At 57.2% G+C, this 27511-nt stretch overlaps 8 protein-coding genes across 8 annotated transcripts; 3 read left to right on the top strand and 5 right to left on the bottom strand.

Annotated features, from left to right (window-relative positions):
• Positions 1–285: 285 nt before the first annotated feature.
• B0H18DRAFT_1040436 (uncharacterized protein) lies at positions 286–2011 on the bottom strand. Its single transcript, XM_048030557.1, has 4 exons — positions 1516–2011; positions 1137–1465; positions 870–1082; positions 286–815 (listed from the first exon to the last, which is right to left on the bottom strand). Exons 1-4 carry the CDS (start codon positions 1821–1823, stop codon positions 625–627), a joined length of 1041 nt encoding a protein of 346 aa, XP_047887280.1. The 5' UTR covers positions 1824–2011; the 3' UTR covers positions 286–624.
• Positions 2012–3058: 1047 nt separating this feature from the next.
• On the bottom strand, positions 3059–4481 carry B0H18DRAFT_885571 (uncharacterized protein; the record flags this gene model as incomplete). Its single annotated transcript, XM_048041078.1, has 2 exons — positions 3059–3442; positions 3516–4481. The coding sequence occupies 2 exons, from the start codon at positions 4479–4481 to the stop codon at positions 3059–3061; spliced, it is 1350 nt and encodes a 449-aa protein (XP_047887279.1).
• Positions 4482–6068: 1587 nt separating this feature from the next.
• Positions 6069–10505, top strand: B0H18DRAFT_1087486 (ARM repeat-containing protein; the record flags this gene model as incomplete). Its single annotated transcript, XM_048032174.1, has 18 exons — positions 6069–6177; positions 6240–6448; positions 6553–6780; positions 6833–7132; positions 7185–7312; positions 7367–7783; positions 7837–8032; positions 8095–8205; positions 8260–8331; positions 8394–8579; positions 8637–8717; positions 8767–9208; positions 9266–9468; positions 9596–9689; positions 9737–9852; positions 9901–10212; positions 10254–10404; positions 10453–10505. The coding sequence occupies 18 exons, from the start codon at positions 6069–6071 to the stop codon at positions 10503–10505; spliced, it is 3408 nt and encodes a 1135-aa protein (XP_047887278.1).
• A 1413-nt stretch (positions 10506–11918) lies between these two features.
• On the top strand, positions 11919–14664 carry B0H18DRAFT_1040417 (uncharacterized protein; the record flags this gene model as incomplete). Its single annotated transcript, XM_048030556.1, has 13 exons — positions 11919–11960; positions 12015–12119; positions 12171–12302; positions 12365–12759; positions 12795–12921; positions 12963–13001; positions 13060–13565; positions 13624–13733; positions 13785–13942; positions 13991–14178; positions 14237–14365; positions 14389–14450; positions 14503–14664. Coding segments are annotated over exons 1-13 (2134 nt in total), but the record flags the coding sequence as incomplete, so codon positions are not given.
• Positions 14665–16727: 2063 nt separating this feature from the next.
• B0H18DRAFT_959185 (HAD hydrolase subfamily IA REG-2-like protein) lies at positions 16728–18152 on the bottom strand (the record flags this gene model as incomplete). The annotated part of the gene is made up of 6 exons (XM_048042788.1): positions 16728–16738; positions 16813–16997; positions 17088–17192; positions 17532–17631; positions 17778–17885; positions 18011–18152. The coding sequence occupies 6 exons, from the start codon at positions 18150–18152 to the stop codon at positions 16728–16730; spliced, it is 651 nt and encodes a 216-aa protein (XP_047887276.1).
• A 632-nt stretch (positions 18153–18784) lies between these two features.
• B0H18DRAFT_1040397 (uncharacterized protein) lies at positions 18785–19409 on the bottom strand. The gene has a single exon (XM_048030555.1). It carries the CDS (start codon positions 19236–19238, stop codon positions 18999–19001), a length of 240 nt encoding a protein of 79 aa, XP_047887275.1. The 5' UTR covers positions 19239–19409; the 3' UTR covers positions 18785–18998.
• A 1286-nt stretch (positions 19410–20695) lies between these two features.
• Positions 20696–23890, top strand: B0H18DRAFT_1124723 (RNA recognition motif 2-domain-containing protein; the record flags this gene model as incomplete). The annotated part of the gene is made up of 11 exons (XM_048034904.1): positions 20696–20746; positions 20813–20912; positions 20991–21493; positions 21598–21834; positions 21934–22083; positions 22139–22388; positions 22439–22578; positions 22627–23302; positions 23357–23441; positions 23499–23549; positions 23599–23890. The coding sequence occupies 11 exons, from the start codon at positions 20696–20698 to the stop codon at positions 23888–23890; spliced, it is 2535 nt and encodes an 844-aa protein (XP_047887274.1).
• A 797-nt stretch (positions 23891–24687) lies between these two features.
• Positions 24688–26418, bottom strand: B0H18DRAFT_1040391 (NADP-dependent oxidoreductase domain-containing protein). Its single transcript, XM_048030554.1, has 9 exons — positions 26218–26418; positions 25902–26016; positions 25760–25851; positions 25615–25695; positions 25429–25552; positions 25307–25373; positions 25116–25244; positions 24997–25046; positions 24688–24932 (listed from the first exon to the last, which is right to left on the bottom strand). Exons 1-9 carry the CDS (start codon positions 26264–26266, stop codon positions 24776–24778), a joined length of 864 nt encoding a protein of 287 aa, XP_047887273.1. The 5' UTR covers positions 26267–26418; the 3' UTR covers positions 24688–24775.
• Between the last annotated feature and the right edge of the window lie 1093 nt (positions 26419–27511).

The following is a 27511-nucleotide window of genomic DNA, read 5'->3' as shown; positions in this document are numbered from 1 at the left end:
ATTTGGTATCATTCCTTCCCGATCTGTCACCTGTCCCTTCGTCTTTCACGCGTCACGTTTCTGTCGAACCATCGCAAACTCGTCGACGTCCCTCTCCTCGGCTTCTAATTTTTATGAATCTCTCTCGCCCTGCTGTATTTACAGAAGCTCACATGTGTATTTGTACTGGGCCGCATCGCCCGTCTCTCTATCGAATTCCCTCTCCTCGAGTTCTCTCCTCTCGCGTCTTCGACTCCGGCACTTCTGCGCGACGAGACGGTTCGCGTGCACAGACAAGTCGAGTAGCTAGTCGAGCAGAGCGCGTCGAGCCGCGTTTCGATATCAGTAAGTGTTTCATTAGCTTCGGCGGCCTAACTACTCTTTGTAGACCACCACCGTCGTCCTTCGCCAAGCCCGTAGGTCCATCCTCGACCACTCGACCTCCCTGCATCAGGCTGAGCAGGTGTGTGGTGTTGTCGTCCCACGCACGTCTCCTCTTCGACACCTACTTCAAATTGCATTCAAGTTGCGCGTATAACTTAACACTGACAGAAGCACAAGGGTAGTATACAACGACACTATTTATATCAAGCCATATCCCATCCGCACCGCGCGTTATTGTCCTTTTCACAGAGATCCTCGAGGTCATGAGAAGATGTGCCTGGCGTTCACAGAGAAAACGGCGTCGATCGCCTCCTGCTCGATCCCGAGCTCCGCGAACGACTCGCGCGCGAGCTCGTACCAGTCGCTCGCGTTCGACGTCGTCTGCGCGGCTGCAGAGGGCGAGGATCCAAAGACGATGCGCTCGAAGCCGAACGCCTCTACCGCGGGGCTGACTGTTATGGCGGTCAGTATCCTCGAGATGGAAGCGGGATGAGGAAGAGACGCACTGTACATCTTGATGCGCTTCTTCCATTCTGTGCGATCCTTCGGCGCACTTTGGATGGGCGTGGGGAGGCCCCAGGCGGGCGGGAGGTAGGCAACAAAGACGTTCGCGTAGAGGGAGAGCGCGGCGGTGTGCGCCTGGTAGTTGCGGTAGGACGGGTGCGTGAGGAGCTTGACGATCGGGAGGGAGAGGTCGTCGGGCGGCGGGAGGATGTTCGCTGGCGGTCACGGCACGTGAGGGACGGTACGAGCATGAGAAACGGGGTACGCACAGACGATGATGTTCGCGTTGTGCTTCTTGGGGCTCGTGGGATCTTCGAGGCTGGAGAGGAGGTCCTCCAGCGTGTCCCAGCCGCCCTCGGTCGCGCGGATGTCGCACTGGACATCGATGTTGATCGTGTAGCCCTCGAGCAGCGCCCAGTGCAGGGCCTTCTTCACCTTCGGATCGCTCTTCGTGAACACTACGGTAGGCACGAGGGCCGGCCCCGATGCGCTTCTGGTGGCAAGGTAGGACGGCGGGATGAAGGCGCCCTCGTCGCTGAGGTCCACGATCGGGACGAGGACGGCAACTACGGATGTCTCCCCCGCTGCGGACTTGATGCTGCAGCGGACGATCAGTACCTCGCCTGGCATGCGAGCAAACACACGCACCTCTCAAGCTCCTTCTCGACCTCTGCGAACTGCTTTCCGTACAGCGTCAGGACGACGCCCTTGCCTTTCGCGCCGATCCCGCGCTCCGCCTCCTGCCTCCACTTGTTCAGATCGCCGCCAGCGTACACGTCGACGATCTCTTCTGGCTGGAGCGTGCTCGGACTCGGTGGGCCCGGGAAGGAATCGGAGGTGCCGGTGTTCGGAGGGGTGAACGCGGAGAGCGGGAGCGTAGGGAGGATCTTCGCGCCCTTGCGGCGGGCGCCGACGCTCGGCGAGAGCGGGGTTTGTGGTTCTAGGAGGTGAGCCATGGTATTCTGTGCAACGGCGAGGAAAGGAGGAACTGGAAGATGGGCAGCGATAGTGGAGGGGGTACGCTACGCCCAGACGCTTATACTCGCTCAGCCTGGCGGACGCTCAAGATCGCATCTGCACTTGATCAAGCCACCGGCGAAGGAGCGACGGCCGTCGCGGCATCATCTCTTGATCCTGCACCGACATGTCCCTTTCCAAGTCTCTGTACCTGCTCACGGCCAGTGGGCTCCCTTGCTCTGATATAGAGAGAGTGACTTCTTGCAACGAGGATAATCTGTTTCAGGGACAGTACACCACACAACATCATCATTCTGCGTTTGACTGGCTCCGCTATCCACGCCATCCCTCCCTGAAGCAAGCTGCAAGCAGGCTGTGCAAAGGGATGGTTGGCACTTGTTGGCACGGACTCCCACAATCTACTGCCAACATCAGACCAAGTCTACACAGGTTTCAACGGAGGCTCTCGCTGATCACGATCTGTCATACTACCGTACCACAGCGTCACGGCTGTCTGGAGGACCTCCTGAGGTGCGCAGCGTTCATTACACTGGCAACCTATGCAGAGCTCTGACTACTGCTGGCAGTATAAAAAGTCTTGGGGCGATGGGCAACTGATCTCCTATTCCTGTTGGCTGTCCACCTGATGAACTTTCGTACCATCAGTGGTTGACGGTATCGAGCCCGGGGATGAACTCTCGACATCAATTTTGGCCGTGCCGATCCTGTCACTCGACCACCTGGATCCTATCTCACAGACGTATCCCCATGCCGGTGAAAGCCCAAGACCAACCAAGACGGTCTGCGAAAACTTGACTACGGTAGCCTGCGCGACCGTTGGCCGTGTAAATCGAAGCTATGCAGTCCATTACGGTAGCAGCCTTGTCAACGATCATGCCCATGCGGATAAGTGCTGCTGTGGAGTCGATGTTTCTTGTACGCATCTCCATGATCATTTTTGCGATCACCTTTCAAGTCAGCCACTGCACGATGCGAACTTTCGTTGTTACATACCTGTGTCATATTTATGAGCACGGAATGCAGGGCATTTGCTGGTGTTGTAGCAAACATCAATCAAGACGGCTCGTCTCGATCACACTCGTCATGCAAGCAGACGAACAAGTACCTTCGGGAGGAAAAGCTCTAGTCCACGGAGACAGATTGTCTATACACCTCGACAATAGGGTCAATGGAAACCGAGGACGCCTGCGTTCTGCATTACAGTATCAGTGAGCTACACAAGTTGTTGTACATACATTATATATGCCCTTTGGGCTTCCACTTCTTCTGACTTCCGCTCCCAACACATTTCGAGGATATAGCTACCGAGACAGTCTACTGTCTCCTTCAGGCATAAATACGAGGGGGTTCGCGTTCGCGTCTGGCACCGGGTTGACACGGCGGTGCAGCCATACGGGATTGGCGCAGGTGGAGGAACTGCGTGGACGGGCTGCGGAGAAGGTATTGGTGCTGGCACAGGACTGGGTATCCGCACTGGCTGAGGAGACGGCGGTCTGATGTCCGAAGAAGGTGGTCGCAGTGGGAGAGGAAGCGGACTTGGTTCCCTCATCTGGGTCGACGTCGTTTGGATCCAGCGCTGTGTGCGCTCATCCTCATCCTCCTAGACGTTCGTTCAGACCGCCTGGAGAGATGCACAGTGTATGAGAGCTCACCGTCGTCATTGTAATGACGCTGTCACGTATTCCATCCCGGCCGACTTCAGCGTCCATGAATTTGTCGAAGGCCTCCAGGGCATGCGTGCGCTCCTGCTTGCGGCCCTTCTCCAAGCCCTCAGTGTAGCCTTCAGACCACCCGATCTTCCTGCCCTCCTCAAATCCGAACAGACGCCCGGAGTTGTAGCCTTCGGATCGACCGACGGTATAACCCTCTGAACGTCCCTCTTCAAAGCCCTCCGCATGGCCCTGCTCAAAGCCCTCAGCCCGACCATCTTCGAACCCATCTTCCCGACCATCGTTGTATCTCCTCGTAGCTTCCAGTCTCCGGCCCTCCTCACGGCCCTCCTGACGCGCCTGGAACTCTCGCAGTGTCTGCTGGGAACTCCGCGCCATATCACGGGCTTCGGAGGCCTTGTCCTCGGCCTCCTGGCGCAGCTGCTCGATGCGACGCAAGTCGGCCTGTACGCGCCGGAGCTCGCGCTCAGCGGTCTCGGCGACGATCTGATATCGCTTCGTCTCCTCGCGTGCCCGCGCAGCATCCAACTCGGCCTGGTGCTTACCAGACTCCGCCGCAGCGACGCGCAGCTGCACCTCGCGCGTGTGGCCCTCGGCGGTGCGCACGCGCTGCTCCGCCTGGTCCGCGCGCCGCATCTCGTAGTCGAGCCGCTCGCCTGTCGAGCGGAGGACGGCCTTGAGACGGTGCGCCTGGCGCTCCTCCTCCGCTAAGACGAGCGTGAGGATGCTCGAGGTCTCGGACGTGTCCTTGGACTTCTTGTCCCGCCGCGGCTCCTTGCCGCCATGCTCGCGGTCCCGCTCGCGGCTCCGCTCTCGACTGTGCTCGCGCGGCCGCTCCCGGTGCGAGCTGCTCGTCGAGCCGCGGCGCGGCTTCTTATGGCCTAAGAGGGACGTGAGCACGGCGGGGTCACGAAGGAATTCACCCAGTGGAGTCGGTGAAGCCGTCGCCTCGCGCAGCTGGTGCATCACGTCGTACCGCTCAGTAGGTGGCGTGCCCACCAGCGGTCCGTATGCTGGTGAGTCGGAGGCGGAGATGATGGGCGAAATATGCTTACTCCGTGTCGGTCGACGTCGCGGACACCAGAGAGGGGGCGTACGCCGCGGGGCTCATCAGCAGAGAAGCTGTAGGAGCGGGTGAGGCATGGATGGTGCTCATAGTCCTGGGAGGCGTCAGGTAGCGGGAGTGCCAGCACACCGCAGCGTCGTGGGCAGACTATTTAGTTCGAGGCACCGTGCGTGCGGGGTGATATAGCCAGCGAACATGGTCTGTGTTCAACGTGTTCGGCAAAGACACGCGTTGACGGTGTACGCGACGCGTCTATGGCAAGTGCCCGGAATGCCGAGCCGAGATAACCTAGCAGACCGTCCCGGAAACTCTCCAATGTGGTAAGAGCACCGTTTCACCAAACTTCTCCACCTGCTGCGAAGCCTAAGGACAGCATTTTAGTCGAGGGTTGGTAGATCTGATGGATGGCTGCCGCAGGCACCGTGACCAAGCCCAAGGGTGTGGATACTTCGAATCCCAGCATCCTTCCGGGTTTGAGTCCGACAGTCTCTGGTCGCGGAGCACAGCAAGTACTATAGCCAACAACTGCTACGCAAGTGCCAGTACAACCAAGCTAACCCGGCTAAGAATCTACTCGCTGAGCAAGTGAGCAGCGAGCTCGTGCTGGCTTGACTGCTAAACAGCGCTGACCCGGAACTTGGAAGTCAATGTCATAGTCGCGGAGTTGCAAGTCGATACTCGTAAGCCCACATCTAGTTGTCAAGAATCTGCAGGTCGCCCGAGAGCAGTCATCTGGTATCTTCCTGTCAGCGCGCAGCCAGCGGACGTGTAACCAACACTCCAAGAACCTATTGCATCACGTCGGTAGAAAAATGGGGCCCAACCACGTAGAGCGGAGCACATAGTGATCACAAGTCGGCAGCGACGCCGCCGACATGTTGATTGATGTTGAGCGATACGGATGAGAGGTCATAACTCGATCATAACCACAACCCTGCGTGTGTAATCAGAACGTCTGCCCAGCCTCGACGACGTCAGACGTACCGAGCTTTGGTATCATATGAGCATCGCGGGGACTGCGCCAGGACTTAGGCTACGTGCATTCCTAGAAGACCGTCCTCCCCTCCGTCAAAGGTCTTCTTTAGGGCTGCCTGGGGGAGACTAATGCATTCCGGCAATACGACCGAATCCAACCATCCCGGGCAGAACTCCAAAACACCACGCCTTCCCAGAGAGTGGCATGCTGCAGCCAACGCGAGTCTGATGGCCAAGGACTTCACAGGCTGGACAAAATAGTAAGAAGAAAACCACGAGAAATACCACAGGATCTGAGTGTGATGGAAAAACAGTGACCGCCAGATGATGAAGCGAAGAGGTCGCAGTCAAGCCAGATGTGGCGGACTCAGTGCTGTGGCCGCGCTTGACTTGGTGCGGCTCCGGGAACTGGCCGGTGCGGCTATGTGAACTCTACTTGTATTCCTACCTCCACCTCCTGTCCTTATACGCGTGTCGTCGACATCCCGGTGTACAATAGCCAACGGAACCCGATGGAGGCCGCCCTGAATGGGTCTGTGCCGCCCAAAGTAGACGATGAACAAACCAGGCGGCTGCGGCGTGCGCAGCTAAAGGAGCTCAACGAGACCCAAGCCGGCCAAGGTCTGCATCCCGTGAATCTGTGTTATGGCTCACGACTCAATGTCTCTGGTTTAATGCCGCAGCGCCGGCCAAGGCCTTGGACTCTTCTCTCAAACGGCACACCGCGTTGATCAAGCGAATTCGCCAGTCGGTCGGCGTCGAGAATCGCGATCAAATAATCAAAGACATAGAGACGTTGTCGTTGGAGAAGTATGTGGATGAGCTTGCTGGTGCTGCTCTGGAGGGTATAGCGCGCTGCAAGACAGAGAAGGACGTATGGAATGCGGCGGAGGTGCGCATCGTTCGACCACTGCCGAACACAGTTCCCATAGACCTAACATCGCGCATATATGCGACCCAATAGATCATTTCTCTGCTACATCGCCGGTTTCCAAGGCTTTCACTCCCGAGCTCGTTTCTACGCTGTCTGCGGCATTGGCTCCGCCAAACCGAGCTGCACTGGCGGCGCTCGCTGCGGAACAGCGAGAGAAGGAAGATACGGCGCGAGTCACACGCCAACGGCCTGTACTACGAGTATGCGCAGAGCTTGCGCTGGTTGGGATCATCAGAGACGCTCCTGAAAGAAGTGGTGGCGAGTGGATGATCAAGGCCATTAAGGACCTGGTGAGTTGCACAGACGTATGCCATGTGTGACCTAGCTGACATCTCGGCATAGTTGTCGAACGATCCTACTCTGTCTTCTCTGCCGCTTCTGTCGACGTTTTTGAAGTCCTTTGCTCGTCCTTACTTGGGCATCACACCTCCTTCGACCGCCAAGCAGATCTCGGCTTCTTCGGAACCAGGCACACTCTCCTCTGCCGCCACGGACGAAGCGAACGCGAAGGTCAACGGCGCGTTCCCGGCGCTCGTGAAGGAAGAGGAAGAATTGGTCGAGAAGGAGATCCGAGACAGATTCAAGAAGATGTGTGAGGGCTACTTCGAGAATGTATCGAAAAAACTGGTGCAAGAGCACAACGTTCGTATTATCTCTTGAATAGCTGCATTGCAGACTTATACCTTGTTCGCAGCGGTTGCAAGATCAAGACAAACGCAATCACGAAGCATACATCCGCTCAGGAGAGATCTTTGAGGACAGGCAGCAAGCATACGAGAAGATGACCAAGAGCTACGAGAAGCTACTAGCAAGTTGTCAGACGTGAGATATTCCTACCTCACGCATGCGTAGGAACTCACACATTTGGCTGTTCAGCTTATCTGAGCTCCTGTACCTACCCATGCCTGCGCTCAAGACAGCCTCCCAGAGGACAGAATCCATCCTGATCGGGGCGAACACAGGCATCTCCGTGCCTGGGGGAGATGTCGAGTCTGTGACCGGCGGAAAGTGGGAAGACGAAGAGGAGCGGCGGTTTTTCGAGGACATTCCGGATCTGAAAGACTATGTGCCTAGGAGCGTCCTCGGTCTGGAGGGTGAGGCTGACGAGACGGCGGATGTGGGGAACAAGGAGAAGGAGAAGAAGGATCAAGAGCGGGTGCAAGAGGAAGTGAGGAAGCTGGAGGAAGAGCTCGCTGGTTTGAAGGTCAATGATGAAGGGCAGGCCAACGGGGTTGCGCTCACCGCTCAGGATGACGTCAATCCGAAAAGTGAAGAGGATGATGACGAAGACGAGTGAGCGTTCCTCGCTCATCGAAGACTTCTCAATATATTGACATCTCTCTTAGCGCGCCCACACCTACCGCAGGCACGCCGAAGACTTCACCCCCCTCCACTCCCCAGCTCGCGCCTCAGGGCCCTTCTCAGATGCTAACCACATTACTCGCGCGTCTTCCCGACGCGACCAACCGAACCATGATCGATCAAGCTGCAGTCGAGTTCGCGTTCCTGAATTCGAAGGCGGCTCGGAAGCGGATGGTGAAGGTCCGTCCCCAATGCTTCCCTCTCTGGCTCACTCGTTGAAGTTAGCGCGATGATCTCTACAGTTCATGTCCCAGGTTCCGAAGAGTCGCACAGATCTCCTACCCCACTATTCACGGCTCATCGCGACTTTGAACAAGTACATGCCAGATATCGGTCAAGACGTTATCGCTTGGGTGAGTTCTTCCAATTGATTGTGCGGCACGCCGTCACTGAGAGCGCCTGCGCAGCTTGATGAAGAGTTCAGGTACCTTCAGCGGAAGAAGAAGGTTGTCATCGAGCTCGCTGAAGTTCGGCTGAAGGTACGCTGCTATGCCCGTATGCGACTCTGCTACTCACTGTTGATGCATTGGACCCACTGCAGAACCTAACCTTCATCTCCACATTGACGAAGTTTCGGGTCATACCTCCCCATGTCATCCTGCACATGTTCAAGGTGTGCTTGGACGATTTCCACGGCACAAATGTAGACAACTTTGCCATCCTGCTGGAAGGCTGTGGACGCTTCCTGCTGCGAAGCGATGAGACGAGGGAACCGTTCAGCAAGATGGTGAGTACATCCTCCCGGGTCTGCTGCCACCTAACAATCTAACGGCTGCCATGACAGCTGGAGCTCATGCGCAGGAAGCAAAGCATGCAGCACTTTGATCAGAGGCAGCTGCTTCTTTTGGAAAACGCATACTACCAGGTAACCCTCCCGAGACTGTACAGTCGACCTGTCTGATTATCATTCCCAGTGCAATCCGCCGGAGCGCACAGCAAGGCAAGACAAAGAGCGTACGCCTATGGAGCTCTTCATCCGGCACCTCATCTATGACGTGCTCACGAAGAAGACCATCGACAAGGTCCTGAAACTTATTCGCAAGCTCGACTGGAACGACGAAGCTGTGCTCCGTACCCTGCACAAGGTCTTCACGAAGCCGTGGAAAGTCAAGTTCGGCAACGTCGCACTCCTCGCGATGCTGACGTACGACTTGCAACGGTACCACCCGGCCTTCGCCGTCGCCGTCGTGGATCAGGTGCTGGAGGATATCCGGCGTGGGTTGGAGCAGAACGTCTATAGTATCAACCAGCGGCGTGTCGCTACCGCGAAGTACCTTGGCGAGCTGTACATCTATCGCTTAATTAGCTCGGGCATTATCTTCGATACGCTGTGGACGTTCGTGACGTTCGGCCATCGTACGTGCTACATGCTGTTTGTGGCATGCGACTACAATGCTGACCGATCTCTTGTAGCCGAGGGCAGACCTCTACCCGGCCAGCCATGCCCTGTCGACATGCCTGATGACTTCTTCCGCGTTCGGCTTGTCTGTGTCATCCTCGATACTGTCGGCATGTGCTTCGACCGAGGGACTCAGCAGAAGAAGTTAGACAATTTCTTGAGTTTCTTCCAGGTGGGCATATCTTACGCATCTCCGCCGAGCGCACTCATAGCGCTTGTCAGTTGTATGTGTTGTGCAAGGCGCCTCTTCCCATGGATGTGGAATTCATGTTGACAGATTCCCTCGAGGTGAGTGGCTGGTTCTGCGCCTCGATATCTTTGTCTGAAGTGCACGTCTGTTATAGGCGGTGAGACCGAAGTTGACCATGTTCAAGACTTTCGAAGAAGTTGCTCTGGCTGTGGACGAGATGTTCAATACGGCTTACCAGAATGCTGGTCGTACGTGGTACAGCACGTGATGAAAGTATACTGATGCTAACGATCAGGATCAGTATCTACAGCCGAGGACAGTGGTGACGATAGTGACAGAGAAGACGGTGAAGGGGACAGGCGTGATGGCGGTGAAGATGAAGACGAAGACCAGGCTCAAGCTGTCTCTCCGGTGAGACCTGTGAGACCTCGCTTCTGGTTTTAACTGACCATCACCTAGGTTGACGAGCGCGCCCCGTCTCCTGAAGCTGTCGTCCTTAAGGCCTCCCAGGAGAATGTCGGACCCTCGGAGGAAGATGACGCGGAGTTCGCTAGAGAGTTAGCGAAGATGGAGATTGAAACCTCCTCGGACGGGAGGAAGGTTGACAAGAAGACTGCCCTAGCCATGTGGGACTCCAGTCTTCCTCCGCCTGTCTTGCGGAAGAAGCGCAATGAGGACCTCGAGGAGGAGGACAACCTTGCGACTAACGCGGCTGACCAACCGGGGACTATGACGTTCACCCTTTTCACGAAGCGTGGAAACAAGCCTCAGGTAGCGTCTATTACCGGCTATCGTTTCGTGCGATGCTGAAGAGACACCAGGCCCGGCAGCTCGCTATCCCTGCAGAGTCCACTCTGGCCGCACAGACTCGTGCAGCCCAGATGCAGGACAAGGTTGAACAGCAACACTTGAAGAGGCTCGTCCTTCAATATGAACAGCGCGAGGAAACGGATGAGATGAAAGGTAAGTTTTATCTGTGACGCCTTGTTTGATGCTTATTCCACTGGTCAGCTCTGGAAGCTCGCACTCGTAACGGGGCCGTCAAGATACGATACGGCGGATAACCCAGGCTGTAAAGTCTGCTCTGTCACTGACTCTGCAAGTCCTGCCGATGTTGCTCCAGGCTACCCACTGTTTGGCTTGACTGCCCGGGTTCCGACCTCGTCGAGGTCATGCACGGGCTGCCGGCCGGCGAAAGCCCCACATCCTATCTTGCTTGGCATTAGCTCCTCGACCTGGCGTACCTTTATCGATGTCCGAAGTCTGCATGCTGGGTTCGTCAATGCTCTGCCTAATGCGGCTGGGAGACCTTGACCCGCGATCAACGTCGACGACCGCGGACGTTGCCAGTCCAGCCTCACGCCGTCGCGTCCTAGCTCGCCGAGACTACAGCATCACGGATTCACGATACATTGTAGCATTTCGAGAGACAAGCACCCTGTAGATTAAGTGGTCAAGTAGAAATCTTACGTATATTCCTGTTATCCTCATAAGTACCTATTGCCCTCATAAAGCAAAGTATTGTTGTCGAATTTGGCGATGCAACGCGTCTGTGACATGCGTGACGCGACGCGAATTGCACGCGTCTGTGGCGTTGATTCGCCCCTCTCATCCGCTTTGTCAACTCAGACTCACACACCGCCCATGCGCTGTGGCCCCTGACGAATGCAAGACTCTGACGACTATGACTACTTCGACGAGCTCACCGAGGCAGATCTAGCCGTCGTTGAGGAGGTGGAAAACAAGTACATCGAGTCTCAACGCTCGCAGCAAGCTCTTCAGCGTGAGCCCTCCGAGTCAGAACAGCCTCCTGCAAAACGACAGAAGGTGGGGCATGTCTGGAACGGCCCAAATGGAGCGGCGACGGGGTGCTCTATGCACGGAGGAAACGATCCAACTGGTCGACTGGCACGGACTTCGTCTTTAGCAGCCGCGATCCTACCAGAGGTTCCCCTCGCGAATGGATACTTCAAAGCGGATGTGCACTTCAATAGGAATGAAAGACCAAATCCGATTCCACAGGGCCGTGTCGTTGCGAATCAGACATCGCAACCTCCGCGTGCCAACACGTAGGTTCTCGCGCAGTCGACCCTTTCTGGTCTGCTACATCAACCACTGACAGCGCTCAGCATTCTAGTGTAGTGCGCAATAACAATCATAACACTTTTCAGGCTCATCGAGCACCTGTTCCCCAAGTCGCCAGGCCCATGCCGGCCCAGCGGCCACCTGCGCCGCCGATAGTTAGACCTGTCGTTGCCCAGCGGGGCTTTACGCCTCCAGCCCCCAGAGCGATGCCCACTTCCCGTGCCCGCACTCCCTCCGCTTCTCCGCAAGTTGCACCTAGGCGGGAGGCTACACCACCAGTTCCACGGCCAACTCCCGTGCAACGAGTTCCTACAACGTCTACTCCCCGTCCTGCAAATGTTCATCGGCAGCCGTCGGGGTTGCGAGAGACATCAACTGCCCTCGATGACAAGCTACAGAAGGAGCTGGAGGAGATGCGTGCTCAGATGGAAGCGGTAAGATGATGAGTGTTATGGTCACCTTCTACGCATATCGTGACTGCTCTCCAGCTCAAGCACGAGCAGGCTCAGCTACAAGAAACCTTGAGACGAGCCGAAGATATGCGCATGGCCAAGGAGGGCGAAGTTAGTATTTTGAGGAAGGGTATGCAAAAGGTGCGTCCATGGCGTCTTACCAATTCCGCGCATCTATAAGAAGGCATGTAGACTGCGCAAGAGCATGCAGCAGAGATGGCCAAGATCAAGACTGCGAAGGAGGCTGCAGAAGCCATGCAATTGAAGATACAGAATGAGAAGAAGGAAGAGATCGACCGTCTAAAGACTCAGTACACTTTCAAGGTTCGTCCTTTATACCGCTCAGTAGTCATTCACGGTAACATCATACAGCGCATTGAATACAGCAACATGAACTGGAGACGTCCGGTCGTGGCTCACCCTGGAGTACTCGTCCTCGCAAGATCAGTAGACAAGTGCCCTCGACGCCTGGCCGCGTACCTTCCCAGATGCGTGAATGGAATCCACTCGGCATAGACGATTCTGCCGGTCTCATCAGCTTCAACGACGTGGCCACCTCCACACAGCAAGCAAATGGTGCCAGGAGAGCTCACGAACCCAGGCAACAGAGGATCGAGGTCGTCGCAGATAAAGTGATACCCGGTTTCGTCAATGCGTTTGACTCCACTCCGCCGCGCCCCTCACAAGATGCCAGGAGCAAAGTCAGGCCGCCCGAGGGCGTGCGTGATGGCATGACCACCGAAACATCTGACAACTTCTTCACACAACCTCCATCACACATGTATGGGCAACGCAGCCGCGTTCGTCTTCTCCTAGTCCTCCGAGTAGTCCTCTCGGTCTCAAGCAAGCCAGGAGGAACCAAGGCCAAATCCAGCTAGGTGTCAGAGATAATGCAACGCAGGTGCGAGTGCAGGAACCGACGCCGCGTCCCGTTGATGTCGATGTCGAGATGCCCGACGCGCCGAAGGAGAACATTCAGCTGAGGGGATCGAAGATCTCTCCGTCACAGACTGGGCAGCTGAGGTTTGCTTCCTCACTCTAGATGCTATGACGCCTTGGAGTTGACCGTAACCGTGCGTAGGTACACCGCATCATCCTCACGCACAAGAGCCCTTCCTCAACGCAACTGACGATGCAAGTCCTCATGGGTGCAACTCTCCCGGATACGGCATCTCAAGAACACCGCGACGCCTTTCATCGACTGAGCAAGTCGCTGCTAGAAAATTTGGGCGTCATGCTCTCAGATCTAGTAGATGAAGACCATGCCATACGGACGGTACTCGACATCCTTGTCCGGATGGCCGACGTCCTCCAGGCGTGCTCAGTGGTGGCCCCATTGATCAGTCTCCTCGGTCTGCTCCGTGTGCTCGTTCTGTGGCTGCCCAAATTCTCTCGTTTGATGTTTGCGCGGCCAGAGGGTGCAGAGGATGCGGGCGATGTGATCTTCGGGGTCGTATCCAAGATCATATGCAACCATCTCGCTCCTATTGAGGGAGAGAGATCGGCGGACTTCGAGGCGTTAGCGAAGGAGACGCTGGAGCTATTGGAGGACATCGCGTGGGTCATACCCGAGGAATACACGACCCGGTAAGTCTCGCGCTGTGAGCCTTCTTGCAATGATGCGTTGACCACAGGTACTGTACAGTCTAGCAACTGTGCCAACTCAGCAGGATGTGATGAACAACCTGCTCGCCCCTGCCCACCCGACTTGGTTCCTCCACCATTCTGTCCGAGTCCTGGTCTTGATCGCGTCTCGTCGGTTCGCTCCTTCGCTGGCCTCGCTCCTTGCTAAAGAGTTCTGCTTAGATCATAGCATATTCCGGAGCTTATTATCCATACCGGATGCACAAACAAATATGGATGTGGACGATGCAGCGCCAGCACCAGCGAAAGACTTCTCCAAGATTCCTCATATCGAGCAGATGGCTTCCTACCTCAGAGACACCACCCGGACAGGGGCAGAGGTAGGCCGCACAGCAGCCGTGCAGCGTATGCACTGACACTGGCCGCAGGCGGACCTCCTCCGAGACGCCATCATGACCTTCGTGGCGACTATCTGCATGGCGCACACGGACGCCGTGACGATCCTCCAGCAATCGCATATGCTCATCCCCTCTATGATCGTCTTCCTCTCCACCATCACCACTCCGCTCTTCGAGGAGGACCCGGAGCTCTTAGACGCGCCCGACCAGCTCGAAGCGTAAGCTCGCACCGGGTCTAGAGTCTAACCAGATGTTTACACTGACGCCGCACGACAGCACCGTGACGCGGTCCGTCCGGAGCGTCTCTGTCCTGTACACGCTCGTATTTGCGGCAGACAACTCCTTCACCCTGTACCACAACTCGGAGGTTTCACCGCGGGACGTCCCGTCGATGTACGACGTGCCGTCGTCACCCTCGGCCGGTTGAGCTGGGCGGACCCTCCGCTAGAGGCGACAGAAGACATGAAGAACCTGCTAGACCAAGCTCTAGGTACTGTCTGTCGCCTGCCGTTTTGTTCATGACTCACTGATGTTGCGAGTAGACTTGTCTCGGGCGCTGCTTGAGACATTCGTCGAGCCGCCCCTCCTGGAGATGGTGTGGTCCGCTTTCCAGGTGGGCGATGAGGAGCCGCAGAAGGCGAGCGGGGGTAGGGTGCATGAGGTCGATGACGAGGAAGAGGAGGCGCGCAATCAGCACCGCCCGCGTCGATCGAGGTTTGACGCGACGACATATCGACATTGGGGACTTAATGTATGCGGGACTGAAACGGACTCCCTATGTACATGCTTACTATACACACAACATGCTCCATCCAGCCCAGGCTTTGTACTGTACACTTGCTCGCGGTTCACTTATTTGTATGCTTGTATGCGTTTCTTCTGGTCGAGCTTGCGAATGCTTTTGTGCATCAGGCTTGCGGTCCGTTCGTCCATACGCGGCACACACGCTTGAGCCACCGTGTCTTCTTTGCGTCGAGTGCCCTGTCTGCGCTGCGCAGGGCGGCGAGCTGCCTGGTAGCGAGCACGCAGGTTTCGCTTCTGTACTTTGCAACCAGTCTTCGCCGCAACTTCGCCTGGTCAACAACGAACCGATGAGCATCATACCATAGGCAGCCGGCAAACGGACCCACCATAGCTGGGGATTCCGCGGACGACGTCGTCCCCGGCAACGCATCATGCAGCCACCCGCGCGTCTGCCGCACCTCGACGTCGCCAAAGTTCTCGAGCCAGAGCTGCCAGAGACACTCCTCCCAGTCGGGCGCGCGCCCCGCCGGGACGAAGAAGCGCTCCGTGCACCAGAGCGGGTCGTCGCGGCCGACGAGCACGGGCGCGAGCGGCGAGAACGGGAAGCCCGTCTGCCCGCGCGTGGTGAGCACCACGGGCGGCGCCTCGCGGGGGCGGACGAGGGCGCGAGGGCGGCGGACGACGGGCGGGGGCTGTCCTGCGCGAGGAGGGAGGGGTAGAGAAGCTTGGGCGGGGTGGTGGAAAGGTTGCCGGGGAAGAGGACGACGCGCGGGGTTTGGGCGAGGAGGCGCGCGAGTTGAGGAGGGCGTTGGGGTTGGGCGGCGTGGAGGGCGCGAGGTGGACGAGGTGCGCGGAGAGGGTGGTGTTGAGGAGGGTGCTCCGGTGGTGGAGGTCGGAGAGTTTGCGCAGGAGCGCTTCGTGTTCTGGGGAAGCGGGCTCGACTGTGGTGGTCACTAAGAGAGAGACGGGCCCTGGACTCTTTGAGAAAATGAAGTCTATAACGTGTGCTTTTGAGTTACCTGTCCACGTGTCGCCCAGGAATTATCGAGTGTATATCTTGATCTGCTGACCAGAGGCAAGCCGTTATGCCTGCGGGATCCACGGCGCCTTGAGCACATACGGGTCCAGCGCTTTGGGGACAGGATAAGAGAAGTGACTTTCGAGAATAGTGATCAACAGGCAGACTTTCAAGAGGATTTCTGTCTCGAGCTGGGACAAGAGGTAACGGCATCACCGGTCGGGTTTCGGTGAATCCATGCGCATATACTCACGTAGTCGCTCACTCATAAGCGCAGTGTGTTGCCAAAGACTGCTGGTAGACAGCCACAGAGAATACGACGCAGCTCAGGAAACAGTACACCAGAGAGACCATCTTCACGAGAGGACGTTGCCTAGAGAACTGCAGGTCCACAGGTACAGCAGAGAACACACGCGTGAGCTTTCCAGAGCCAGACGTCGGGGGCCCGTGGCAGAAGAGCCGACCAGGTAGGAAGACATCTTCTCGGAATTGTCGAGGTCGTCAGTTGGAATGCGCACGCGGTGCCCCAGCTGGGACTCCGCGGTGGGCAGACGACTACCGGCATATTGCGCTCTGTGTCCGGGACGCTTGGGTTGGGTGATACCGGACAGAGTCATCCATTAGAGCGAGTGAATCCGAAGAGACTTGATCCTGCCGCCGTCGGTAGCACTGGTAATTCTGTGACCACTGTCAACGTTCAACTTGAAGGCGACCCGGAGTTCTCTTCAACTTCACGCGAACTTGAAACACTTCACCTCTGATGGCAAATGCGCGTAGCTGGATATTTGTGCTGGTCAGTGTTGGTACGAGACGGTGTAAGACTCAGAGTCAGAGACCTGCCAGTACGAGCCGGTCACGAGTAAGTATGACAAGGAACCACACCCGCTCTCCGTTATTACGTAAGTAATACAGCATCAAACAACTTACTTAGCACGACTGTTCTCGTCTCTGACCATTCGCTACCTGACGCTAGTACTGATTGGGATTCTGTACGCTGCTTCATTATTATACACGGGCTGGGAACTGAATCATCAGTCTGAGAATCCGCGATGAACAAGGCAAGCAACTGAAGACCGGCAACGCGACGTACATGGCTTGCCATTCTCACTGGGAGCGTTCTTATGGTGCACCCAATCTACTACTTGCGCTAGGCCAGACACGACAGCGACGCCGCTCAAATCTTCATCCGGCTCCTTTGCCTCGCCTTCTCCATCCGTTCCTGGTCGCCTCACCAGTAGCGCGTCCAGCCCACTCTCTTCTGCACCGTAGTAATCTCTGTTCATACGTACATGTGAATCCGCACATCGTGAGACCCGAGATCAAGGTGTCAGTGTTGATGTCGAGTATCTTGAAGAAAGCACGCACGCTGGTAGCTCATCCCCGACGTGTACTGCCTCCGACGGCTGGACGCCTAGCCGTGCGCACGCCCGGAGGAACATCTCCCGAGCGGTTCTCGGTGCCCTCTCAGAGCTGAGGAGATCGTATCAGGTGAGGCGTCGCGCCGAGGTCGTCAAGTGCCGCGCCTATAGATATCCAGACGTCGCGCGTCCATGGCACATTGTCCGTCCCGTGCATGGCGGCAACCAGCCAGTCCAACGGTTTCAGAGATACAATTATGACAGCCCATCGCGAAGTGAGCTCGATGCGCTTCGCTAGGGAATGGATCGAGGCTCACGCATGCGCGCATCGGTGTTGCTAATCACGCCAGTGAGGATGTTGGCTGAGCGGAGCGCTGCACTGGAACGACGGCAACGATGTCGCACCGAAGATCGCATTACAAGTCGCCCCATCCGCAGGTATCGCAGATACGCACGCGTCGGTATCGAGTCATCATACAGCTTGTAGCCCTCCCTCGAGGAGAAGCGGTGGAGGAGCCGGGGGACAATTTCGTCGAGCGAGCGGTCGACAGCTAGAAGCACAAGCGGGTCAGAGCTGACGCACTGATAACGTACATACACAGCGGCCGCACGCTCGGGCGAGCAGGGGCAGGGATCTATTCGCTCGCGCCCCGCCTCGGACCCACCGCCGCCACTGGCACTCGGATTTGGCACGCACCCTGAGGGTCCGCGCCCGCCCCAACCGCGGTGCGCTTGATGACCTCGCCCCACCAGCCCTCGGCGCCGCTCTGGTAGGCGGGCTTCTCCTTCTGGACCTGCTTCAGCGCTGCCAGGTGCCGCGCGGCAGGATCATGCGAGCACGCGGTGCGTGCGCCGATGACAGGTATAGCGGGATCATTGGATGAAGGTTGTTAAGGTTGGGAGAAGGAGATGACGGATGGGCTTGCGCACCTGTCTTGAAGGACTTCTTGAGCAGGTCGGGCTCGAGAACGCCGAGATAGGGCTCGAACGTCTGCGAGTATTGGACGTAGATGGGCAGGCGGGGCGCGACGAGCGTGAAGAGCGCGTCGAAGAGCACCGCGCGGATGGCCATGATCTCGAAACGCTACACACGTTCAAGATCACTAAAGTCCTTGTGGATGGGGCCCCTCACGGATTCTAGAGGGGACAACGCATATGTCGTCACTGCTCGGTCGCTCGATCGTGCATTTCCAAGTCGCCGGCGTCTAGCCTGTACTTGCCTTTTATGTGCGGTTTGTGGCGTTTCGTTACGATCCCGTGATCTTGTCGCGTCCACCTAAGCCTCGACGCGCGTGCGGAGTTTGAACCACGTTCGCTCTCTTCCTCCATGTCGTATGGATCCATGGGCGACCACAGTCCGCAGATGAGAGCCTTGGCTGCTCGTTCGACTAGAAACATAGCATCAATGCCATCGATTCCACTCATGACTGTGAAACTCGGGAGAGAAGTTGTATGCAATCCGACCTCACCCCACGGTGTCCGGTTGGCAGACACAGACCCTAGAAGTTCACTAGGTACGCATATATGCATCCCCGCAAGTCGTAAGCACGTCGCTTTGGTATCACAAGCTCTTCGAGAGCGAAATGAGACGTGGTCGTCATGGTGCGTGTCTTCGCCGAGCTCTCCCTACTTGAACTACCCCCGTCTACTCTGATGAGTCCTCAGGGGGCCGCCGAGTCTTCTCGAAGAATTTCAGTCGTATGTCATGTCACTGCGAAGCTCGCATGAACAGCTCAAAAATTAGACGTGGCCATCCTGTAGATCAACTGCAAGATTCAGATTCGGAATGCTCGTTCAGAAGGTAAGGCTCGACACACTTCAACTCGTACTGATTTCTTGCACATGTCGTCACGACCTTTCTGACAGGAATATACATGAATTGAGGCTTCTGGGCAAGTTTCCTTGGTGATAATTACTTCTAACTAGAAGTGCAATACTTTGCGACAGGTTGCAACGGCGAGGAACGTTGGACCTTTGCGATCGGCGGCCGAGTAGTGTCTGGCTGGTGTCGGCAAATAACTGTCAACCATGGGCACCTCGGCCTTCCCGCCGGCGGTTTGACGTGGTTGTGCCAGTGCAGTCTCCGGACGATACAGTGACAGAAGCCGAACCGCTCATGACGGCAACTTGACACTGTGACAAGATCGAAGTCCTGCATTCGACAAAGAAGAGCAAAGAAGTCATGAGAAGTGCGCCACAACGCGCGGACCAGATCAAGAGATGCCTATTGATTGAAACATGAACCTTCACCGCAAAGGTCACCTTCCCTTGTTCGCCTCAGGATCAAAAAAGGTCTTGTAATCTCTGCTGAAACGGGGGCGATCACTAGTGCTGTAGCGACAGAGGCGTCGGGCTGTGCGCGATTTATGTACTCCCGTCGCGAGGAGAAATACGCGCTTGTGGCGTGGGAGGTGTCTAGGGATGCTCCCGGCTTTGGAAGGTGCTGTCATTTCGAACGTTTCATTGAACCTTGTGCGGGCGGAGGCTGGTGCGTGCGATCTGTTCCTCGCTGGCCCCATCTTGACGCCTGATCTTCTTGTGCGTGAAGGCACGTCCTGTCATTGGCTGATGCAGCCCTGTGCCGACGGTACTGCCTGTCCCAGCCAGGCATGACATCGCGCCGTTGATGTCACCCAGATCTCGAACCTCTCTGCTTGTTGGGTCCGGGCTTCCTTGCAGAGGTCTGCGTTCTGGGGTGCAGATTCCCCGGGCCAAGTCTAGAGCTGGATCAACGCGCCGTGACATACCCAGGACCCCACGGGCTCTCATGGATAGGCTTGCAAGATGTGTGTCAGGACGAGCTTCCCTGCAGTCGACGGAAACAATCTGACCAAACGCGGAAGCTGTACCTTTTGCTGCAGGACGGTTGGCCGGCAGTTGCTTGTGCACGGCTGGGCTTGTGATGAAATACAAGGCGTCGATGCGCGCACGTTGTGGTGGTGTGCACCCGCCTGGCCGTGGCGGAGAAGCCGCAGTCGAGTTCGACGGTGTCGTCTCCAAATGACACGGAGCGCGGCCGCAAACGGTAGGTTCGCGCTGGTGGAGCGGCAGCCGAGGAAATGCTAGGCAAATAATACGTCTGGAGCGAGCGCTCGCAAGGACTGGCCGAGAGCGTGTTCCGGAAACTGTGGCGCGCGCGTGCAACTGGGACCGAGCTGTCGAGGCTGTCCCATGAACGCAGCCCTCGCGTGGGGACGGCGAGTTGCCATCGAGCGCACAACGTCGCGGCGGGATCCACCGCTCAAAAGAGCAGACGGCAGCCCGTGCGCGGTCGCCTGCCACTTCGCCCGGATCTGTGCGATCTCCTGCCCCCGCAGGGCTTCCCTCTTCTCTCGCTGCACGTCTCGTCCCGCCCCCGACGCATGACACCATCCCTCCCGTCCGCCCCGACCGTATATATATCCCCGCTGCTCGCTCGCTGCCACCCGCCGTCCTTGCTTTCGCCCGCCACCCCCTCTTGCGTCTCGCCGCCCCTCGTTTTGTTTTGTCAAATTGGAAGTGTATTGCAAAATCCCCTTGTACCGCGCGCCTCGCCGTTACCCACTCGCCTTGCCTTTCTCGGCCCGCAAGCGACTTTGTTCCCGCTAGCTGCTACTCACCCCGCTTGCTGTACTAATGGACCGCTCTCCCGTCCCTTTCCCGACCTTGTCTCTTCAGGCTGAAGAGGTACGCGCATATATCCCATCGTACATGTGGATGCAGCTGACATCTCGTTCATCCGCACTTCACCAGAGCCAAAATACTAACGCACGCCCCGCCAACACACGCATCCACTCCTCTCCGTCCCTCCCAAACATCTGGTACGTCGCTTCAGCGCATATATGCGCCTCTGGTGCATTTCACCGCGCTCTAATATACCTACTACAGGGTGCCGACTGAACATGGCTCTGCTCCTCCGCATCTCGCACAGAGACTGCAGGCGCGCTACCGACCTCATCTCCGCCCTCTCGACCTCGCCGCGACGCCGATGACGCCGACGAAAAGCAAGTACCCTTCCCGAGCAAGCGCAGCACCTCAGGCTCGCCCTGCCGCCCTACCGCGCTGCTCACTCCTCCGTTGACGCCGTCGTCTTCCTTCAACTCCAATCCCTGTGACGGACCCTCGACTCCTCCGGAGGCCAACTCGCCACTTCGCTGGGTCCACAACATGCCCGACTCTCCAACGGCGATGAAGGGGCATACATCTCTCCCGCACGGTGGCTACCTCACGCCGACAAGCACCCGCTCGCAGTCTATGTCGTCCGATTCGGGATATGCAAAGTCGCCGGCGAGCATTGGTCAGGAGGCTGTATCTGCTTTAGAGGCGGGTCTCTCCAGCGTCGACATTACTCCGCGCGACGAGAGAAAGGCGGTCTTGGAGACCCCTATCATCGCTGGCGATGCCGCCACACCACAGACGCCGTCGTTTGATTTTGTGAGACTCGTGAGGAGACGCATTCCAGCCGGTTTCTGCTGGTGAGCGATCCTTTGGGATGTCTCCTTTGCATACGAACGCATATACTCACTGTATGCCGATAGGTCCGTAACGTTCCGCCTTCCGCCCCGTCGGCTAAGCTCCGGGATGTATTCGCGTCGACGGGCGATATCAAAGGCATATGGGTGCGGTACCAGGAAACACACGGCATTGTCGTTTTGGCGTACTACAACATCCGTCATGCTGTACGAGCTAGGCGCCAGATCTCGAGTCAAACTCTACACGGCCTGGAAGAAGTGCGTCTGGAGGCGATGTTCATCACTCCCGAGAGGTTAGAGACTGTGAGTACAGACTAACTGCGCCTTCGAGATGAGCCGCTAACTACCTTTCGTCGCGTCTGTTCCCATCTTCTGGTTTTGTTGGCCGTGACCGCTTTATAGATCACCGGAAAATCTTCGTTCGTCGACGAGACCGACGGGACGCTATACGTCTCTTTCGAAGACAGACGTTTCGAGCCGTCTTCTCTGCAAAACGTCCTTTCTTCGTTCGGCGAATTGCTATCTTTCGAGGCGACCGAGCCTCAAGATCAGGTAAGCAGTGCGAATCATTCTTCGGGCCCGTTTAACACAGCCTGCCCAAATACAGGTCTATCATGTAGAATTCTATGACGTTCGTGATGCTGCGAATGCCTACAGAGCCCTCAACGAACGCACCTTCATGGGCGTGCGTCTCCGGCTCTATAAGACGTCGATCCAACTGGAGTCGCCGCTCCAGCCTTCTTCGCCGTACCAGTCCCATTCTCCGTCCAGGCCGGCCGCATACTCGCAGGTCTTCCCGCCCGCCGAGACTTCTCCTAGCTCAGTGCAGATCGACATAGAGATGCGATGGACCGAAGGTGCGTCGGTCATTTGACAGCTGATGATGCGACTGACGATCGCTTCATAGGCCGCGTTCGTCCGCGCAGCGTCAGCGCGAGCGAGAACATGGGCGCCCCTGACGCGGTCCGCAGGTTGAGAGGAAGGGAGTCTCCGCAGGAGCACAACAGGCGGTCGTCGAATGACCTGTTCTTTGATGCTGTTGGCAAGGTATGTCACTTCACTCCCCATATACAGGTTCATGAACCCATTGAACAGGTTCCCGCCACCCCGCAGACCCCCTTGAGGCCGAGGAGCATCAGCATTGGACCTGACGCGGACGACATGACACGGCAACCGCGTACGATTCAGACCTACGATCCCTCGCTATATCTCCACCCCGAAACCGCCGCCGCTCAGCACGGAGGACCAGCGCCGACTTACGGTTACCAGTACATGCCTCAGCAGTATCTGGGCCCGAACTTTAACGGCGGTGCTGGAGACCACTGGGCGCGCGGCGCCCCGCCGGCTGCGAACGTGGAGTATTATCTTCCTCCGTCTCCTAGGAGCGGACACAACTTGTCCACTGCGCCGCCTCCCAGCCCAAGGAGACCACAGCGGAACGCCCAGCGACCCGACCTCAGCCCAATCGACGCGGATGTGTTCCCTCGCTACCCGCCGTCGTCTTCAACGCGTCCCCATATACCCCGCGGATCGACGTACGAGCCTTGCGCCATGGACGGCCGTATGTCCGCGAACATGAACCTGAACAACAATATCAGTGAGAAGAACCAGCTAAACATCGAAGCGATCGAGTTGGGCAAGGACATGCGGACGACGGTGATGATCAAGAACATCCCGAACAAGATGAGCGACAGGGACCTTTTGACGTTCATCGCAAGGGTCTGTTCGAGGCGCATTGATTTCTTGTACCTGCGGATGGACTTCCAAAACGGTGCGTGTGTTCCGCGGGTCGTCGGAGGGTTCGTTGAGCTCATGAGGAGCCTAGGGTGCAACGTTGGATATGCGTTTGTCAACTTCATCACCGTTGGAGACTTGTTGCACTTCGCAAAGACCCAGTTGGGTGTCAAGTGGTCAGTCTGCACGTTATTCCGTTCCGTATTTTCGTGTAGGCTTATGGGCATACGCAGGAACATGTACTCGAGTGAGAAGGTCCTCCAGATGTGCTACGCGACCTACCAGTACGTCGTTGTCGATTTCCACTCGTTCTAATCGCTTACCTTGCAATAGGGGCAAAGAGGCGCTCGTTGAGAAGTTCAAGAACTCTTGCATAATGGACGAACGCGAGTCCTGGCGCCCCAAGATCTTCTATTCTGACGGCCCGAACCAAGGCCTCCCTGAGCCCTTCCCGGCGCCGACGCATCTCCGCAGGAAGGAGAGAAGCTCGCATAACCGCGGCGCTCTATTCGTCCCTGGGGCCAACTACCGGCACGAGAGGCGCGACGGTAATACTGGTGGTGGCGGCGGCGGCTCGACTCTCTATCACCACAGGCCGGGGCCTCCGCGTATGGCCCAACGCTAGAACGACACTGCATTAACATTCTTTCCCGCTCGCTGTCTACTGCTTTGCAAGTCAACTCTCGCTGCTCGCGCTCTACTACTGAAGAAAGCTCTTCGCTCGGAAGGCTGTAACACCTGTGCTCATCGATACCCCAACAAGCCTCGAATAAATTGCTCGCAGATATCTCGCTTTAATTGCGATTTTCGCTGCGCTCGCCGCATTCCCTCGACCGGATACCAGCAAACCGTCGGTCCCTGACAGCGGCGTCTTGCGCCGGACAATGTTCTTGTCGCGCCGCGGTGGAAAATGCACTTGCACCCGCTGCAGCGCGGTCGGGTCGGTTTATGGCATGTTCCACGTCTTCTTTCGTCGCGCACTGCGTTTCGCCTTTCATTTACTGTATCAATCTCGGACTGATCATTCCTTCATTTCGTCGCCAATTTCCGCAAGCTGTTAACTGTTCTGTTAGTCGATCGCACATCGCTCTGTCGCTGACCTTGTGTCGATGTTACTCACCCTCACCCTGCACCGGCGGCGCTGCATTATGTCAGGCCGCGAATCTCGTCGTTGTCGTCTCGGACACTGTCCCTCATCGCACTGTAGAGTCTGTATACTGTAGATTTTAGTGGGTTTCGGAAGATGCGTACGCTATGTGTAACCTCGCAAATGCAATTTGTAATCGCCTCTATAAATGTAGTCATGCTACCGATCTGAATGCTTGCCGCGGTTCTTTCGTGGTGCTCGCAGATGCCTAGTGAGTCGGTGCCTGGCGAGTCCTGCATATATCTGATTTGCTTCGCCACTATCACAGCGACACGTTCACGGTGGACTGTTTTATCTTCCAGTCATACGACTCTAAACGTCACCTAGTGTTACATCTGCTAGTATTACATCTACACCGTCTATCTACTCGACATCCACTGGGTTCCAGCTGATAGCCCCGGCACCACCTTGGTCGAGAGCATCGAGCCCGGCCATGTCGCTCTCAGGGAGGCTGAAGTTGAAGACATCCGCGTTGGATTTGATACGGGCTGGCGAGGACGACATCGGCAGAGGGATGAACCTAGAGACAATGATGGTAAGAATGAGAATGGAGACCGTATCTGCAAGTGGCAAGCTCGACAAACCCGCGTTGGAGGGACCACCGGATGAGGACTTGTGCCGGGTCTTTGCCGAGCTGGAGGGTTGAACTTCGTCAGCCGATGGACGCCAACGAGTTGACTACAGCCTGAGGCGAGTGACGTACCCGACTTGCGATCTTTCCGACGACGGGGTTGTCAACCCTGCCCCGGACGAGGGGGCAGTATGCTTCGACGGTGATGTTGTGTGCTTTGCAGTACTCGACGATGGGACGCTGTTGGCAGAACGGGTGGATCTGCCGGTGGGAGGAGGTGTCATGCGGACGCATCAGGTACAGTGTGTCTGCACGGAACGTACCTCGAGCTGGTTCACGGATGGGACTTCGTAGCCCGCAGCGGCGATCTCCTCGAGATGCTTGACACCACTAACGATCGCCTTCAGTCTCCGATGCGCAAGCAAGTCGGTTAGGGAGGTCTTACTAGTTCGACACGCCCGCGCTGCGGACCTTGCCTTGTGCCTTCAGGTCCAGCAGTGCCTTGTACGCCTCCAAACGACGCCTCTTCCCCGCGCGCGCATCGTGGAGAAGGATGAGGTCCGCAAAATCTGCACGCAAGAAGTCCTGTCAGACGTCCCAATGATCCCGGGGCTTCGAAGAGGCTGCGCACCGAGGTCGAGCCTCTTCAGGGAGTCGTTGACGCTGGCTACTGTCTTGTCGTAGCCGTGGAAGTCTCCGTCCACCTTCGTCGCTGCGATCGAGACACACAGTCTATCAGGGGGAGCGGCGTCGCCAGATCTGGCGGGGAGCCTCACTGATGAAGAGCTCTTCGCGCGGGATGCCGCTTTCCTTGATGACCTCGCCTAGGTGGTCTTCATTGTTGTACATCCGGGCAGTGTCGAAGTGGCTGCCGAGGACGGTGAGCGGCCGCGGCTTTCCGAGAGGGAGAACACCCACCGAAGCCCAACCTTCAGGGCCTCCAGAACGGCAGGCTTAGTTAGAGTTCGTGGATCCCTGCCAGCCTTGTCGAACCCGAAGGCGACGCCGAAGCCGAGGACGGGAATAGTGTAGCCTGCGTACTATATATGAGCCGCTTCTCATCATGATGAACCTTGAGCTTGTTCTCAAGAAGACCTCGAGAGGAGAACTGGTCGGCACTTGGCTACCCATATGCTCCTTCGGGATAGAGTTGGGATAGATCCTGTACACAACCTGTGTCGCCGAGAAAGGAAAGAAAGATCGCATCTGCCCCGGTAGATCAATCCGCACTCACCAGACGAGAGCCGGACGCTCGAGGACAGGCTTTCCAGTGCAGCCGCCATTGTGGTAGCAATCTGGTAGGAGGTAGGTCGTCGAGTTCTACGAGTAGCGCACTGAGACCGAGTCGGGGATGAGCCTGACAAAGCTGAGCCCCTTTTATAGCGTGGACGCTTGACACAAGTACCGTTTACCAGACTGGCATGATGATGTCACAGACATACCCGCAGGAATGCCGATATCTCAGGCCTGTACCTAGCTTACTTTGCCAGTTCCCTGCCCCCTCGCATCCCGAGTCGAGCGTCTCAGACTCGACTTAGTGGGATCCTGACTCAGACGGGGCCTGTGGCATGCGCGCAGCAAACCCTGGTATCAAGATGTAGACGCGTACTACAGGGCAGTAGATTATACCGAAGCACTCAATGCAGCAATGAATGCGACGAAAGCGGGTGATAAGATAGGAATGCAGAAGAGCACAGCGCAGCGATTAAGGTATGATCTCTCGATAGGTGACGTTCTTCGTCATGGATTGCCCGGGCCGCAGGCGCACCTTGGCATGGCTCCGGTGTCGGATGCGCGAGAGTGCCGTATACAGCTGGCCATGCGAGAACACAGGCTTCGTCAGATCCACGCCGACAACGTCCAGCGTGAGGCCCTGGCAGCTATTGAACGTCGTCGCGTACGCAGGGGCGAGGGGGAACTGCCTCCTGATGAGCGCGTGCCCAGACTCGAGCGGCGTGCTGAACGCGATGCGCGAGATGAGGATGTCCTCCGCGTCGACGACGCTCACGCCGCCGGCGCCGCGCAGGATCCGCACGGTCACGACGCGCTTGCCCACTGCGCGTACGACGACGCGCGTGTTCTTCACGAGCCCCTGGTCCGGCGCGTAGTTGCACATCAAGCGGTAGACGCCATTCACCTTCAGCGTGAGCGCGTGCGCCGGAAGTCCGGGTGGGGGCGTACGTGCAACGTCTGCAAGCGCTGCTTGCGGGGTGATGCCGTCGATCGCGCGGTCTTCCTTCACCGTGTCGAAGCAGCGGTACGTGCGCTGCGGGCCTTCTATACGGCCGAGGATCTCGTTGTTGTACTCGTCGACTTGCTCGTTCGTCGGTGCGAGGATGGCGCGCTTGAGGCACTTCGCCGGGTCGGCGAGCGCATCTGGTGGGTATACGAAGTCGATGAGCTCGTCGCGCTCTTCTACCTTCTGGAGTATGTCCAGCGGTACGAGAGGCCCCGCACCGTCGCCGATGGAGTCCACGAAGTCCGCGAAGGGGAGATCTTCTGCATTACGGATCGGCTGAGTGAGGCGA

The sequence above is a fragment of the Fomitopsis serialis genome (genome assembly GCF_022376445.1).
Source record: "Fomitopsis serialis strain Sig1Antser10 chromosome Unknown B0H18scaffold_131, whole genome shotgun sequence".
NCBI lineage: Eukaryota > Fungi > Basidiomycota > Agaricomycetes > Polyporales > Fomitopsidaceae > Fomitopsis > Fomitopsis serialis.
Note: the sequence above shows the minus strand (reverse complement) of the source record. Positions and strands in the feature narration are given on the sequence as shown.

Coding starts and splice junctions, on each gene's coding strand:
- B0H18DRAFT_1040436 (XM_048030557.1), bottom strand. CDS start 1,823: ATGGCTCACCTCCTAGAACCACAAACCCCGCTCTCGCCGAGCGTCGGC. Junction 1,083..1,136: donor CAACGCGAACATCATCGTCT/GTGCGTACCCCG, acceptor CGTGACCGCCAG/CGAACATCCTCCCGCCGCCC. Junction 816..869: donor GAAGCGCATCAAGATGTACA/GTGCGTCTCTTC, acceptor CCGCCATAACAG/TCAGCCCCGCGGTAGAGGCG.
- B0H18DRAFT_1040397 (XM_048030555.1), bottom strand. CDS start 19,238: ATGCAGGACTTCGATCTTGTCACAGTGTCAAGTTGCCGTCATGAGCGG.
- B0H18DRAFT_1040391 (XM_048030554.1), bottom strand. CDS start 26,266: ATGGCGGCTGCACTGGAAAGCCTGTCCTCGAGCGTCCGGCTCTCGTCT. Junction 25,852..25,901: donor GCCCTGAAGGTTGGGCTTCG/GTGGGTGTTCTC, acceptor CGTCCTCGGCAG/CCACTTCGACACTGCCCGGA. Junction 25,245..25,306: donor CATCCGTGAACCAGCTCGAG/GTACGTTCCGTG, acceptor TCCCACCGGCAG/ATCCACCCGTTCTGCCAACA.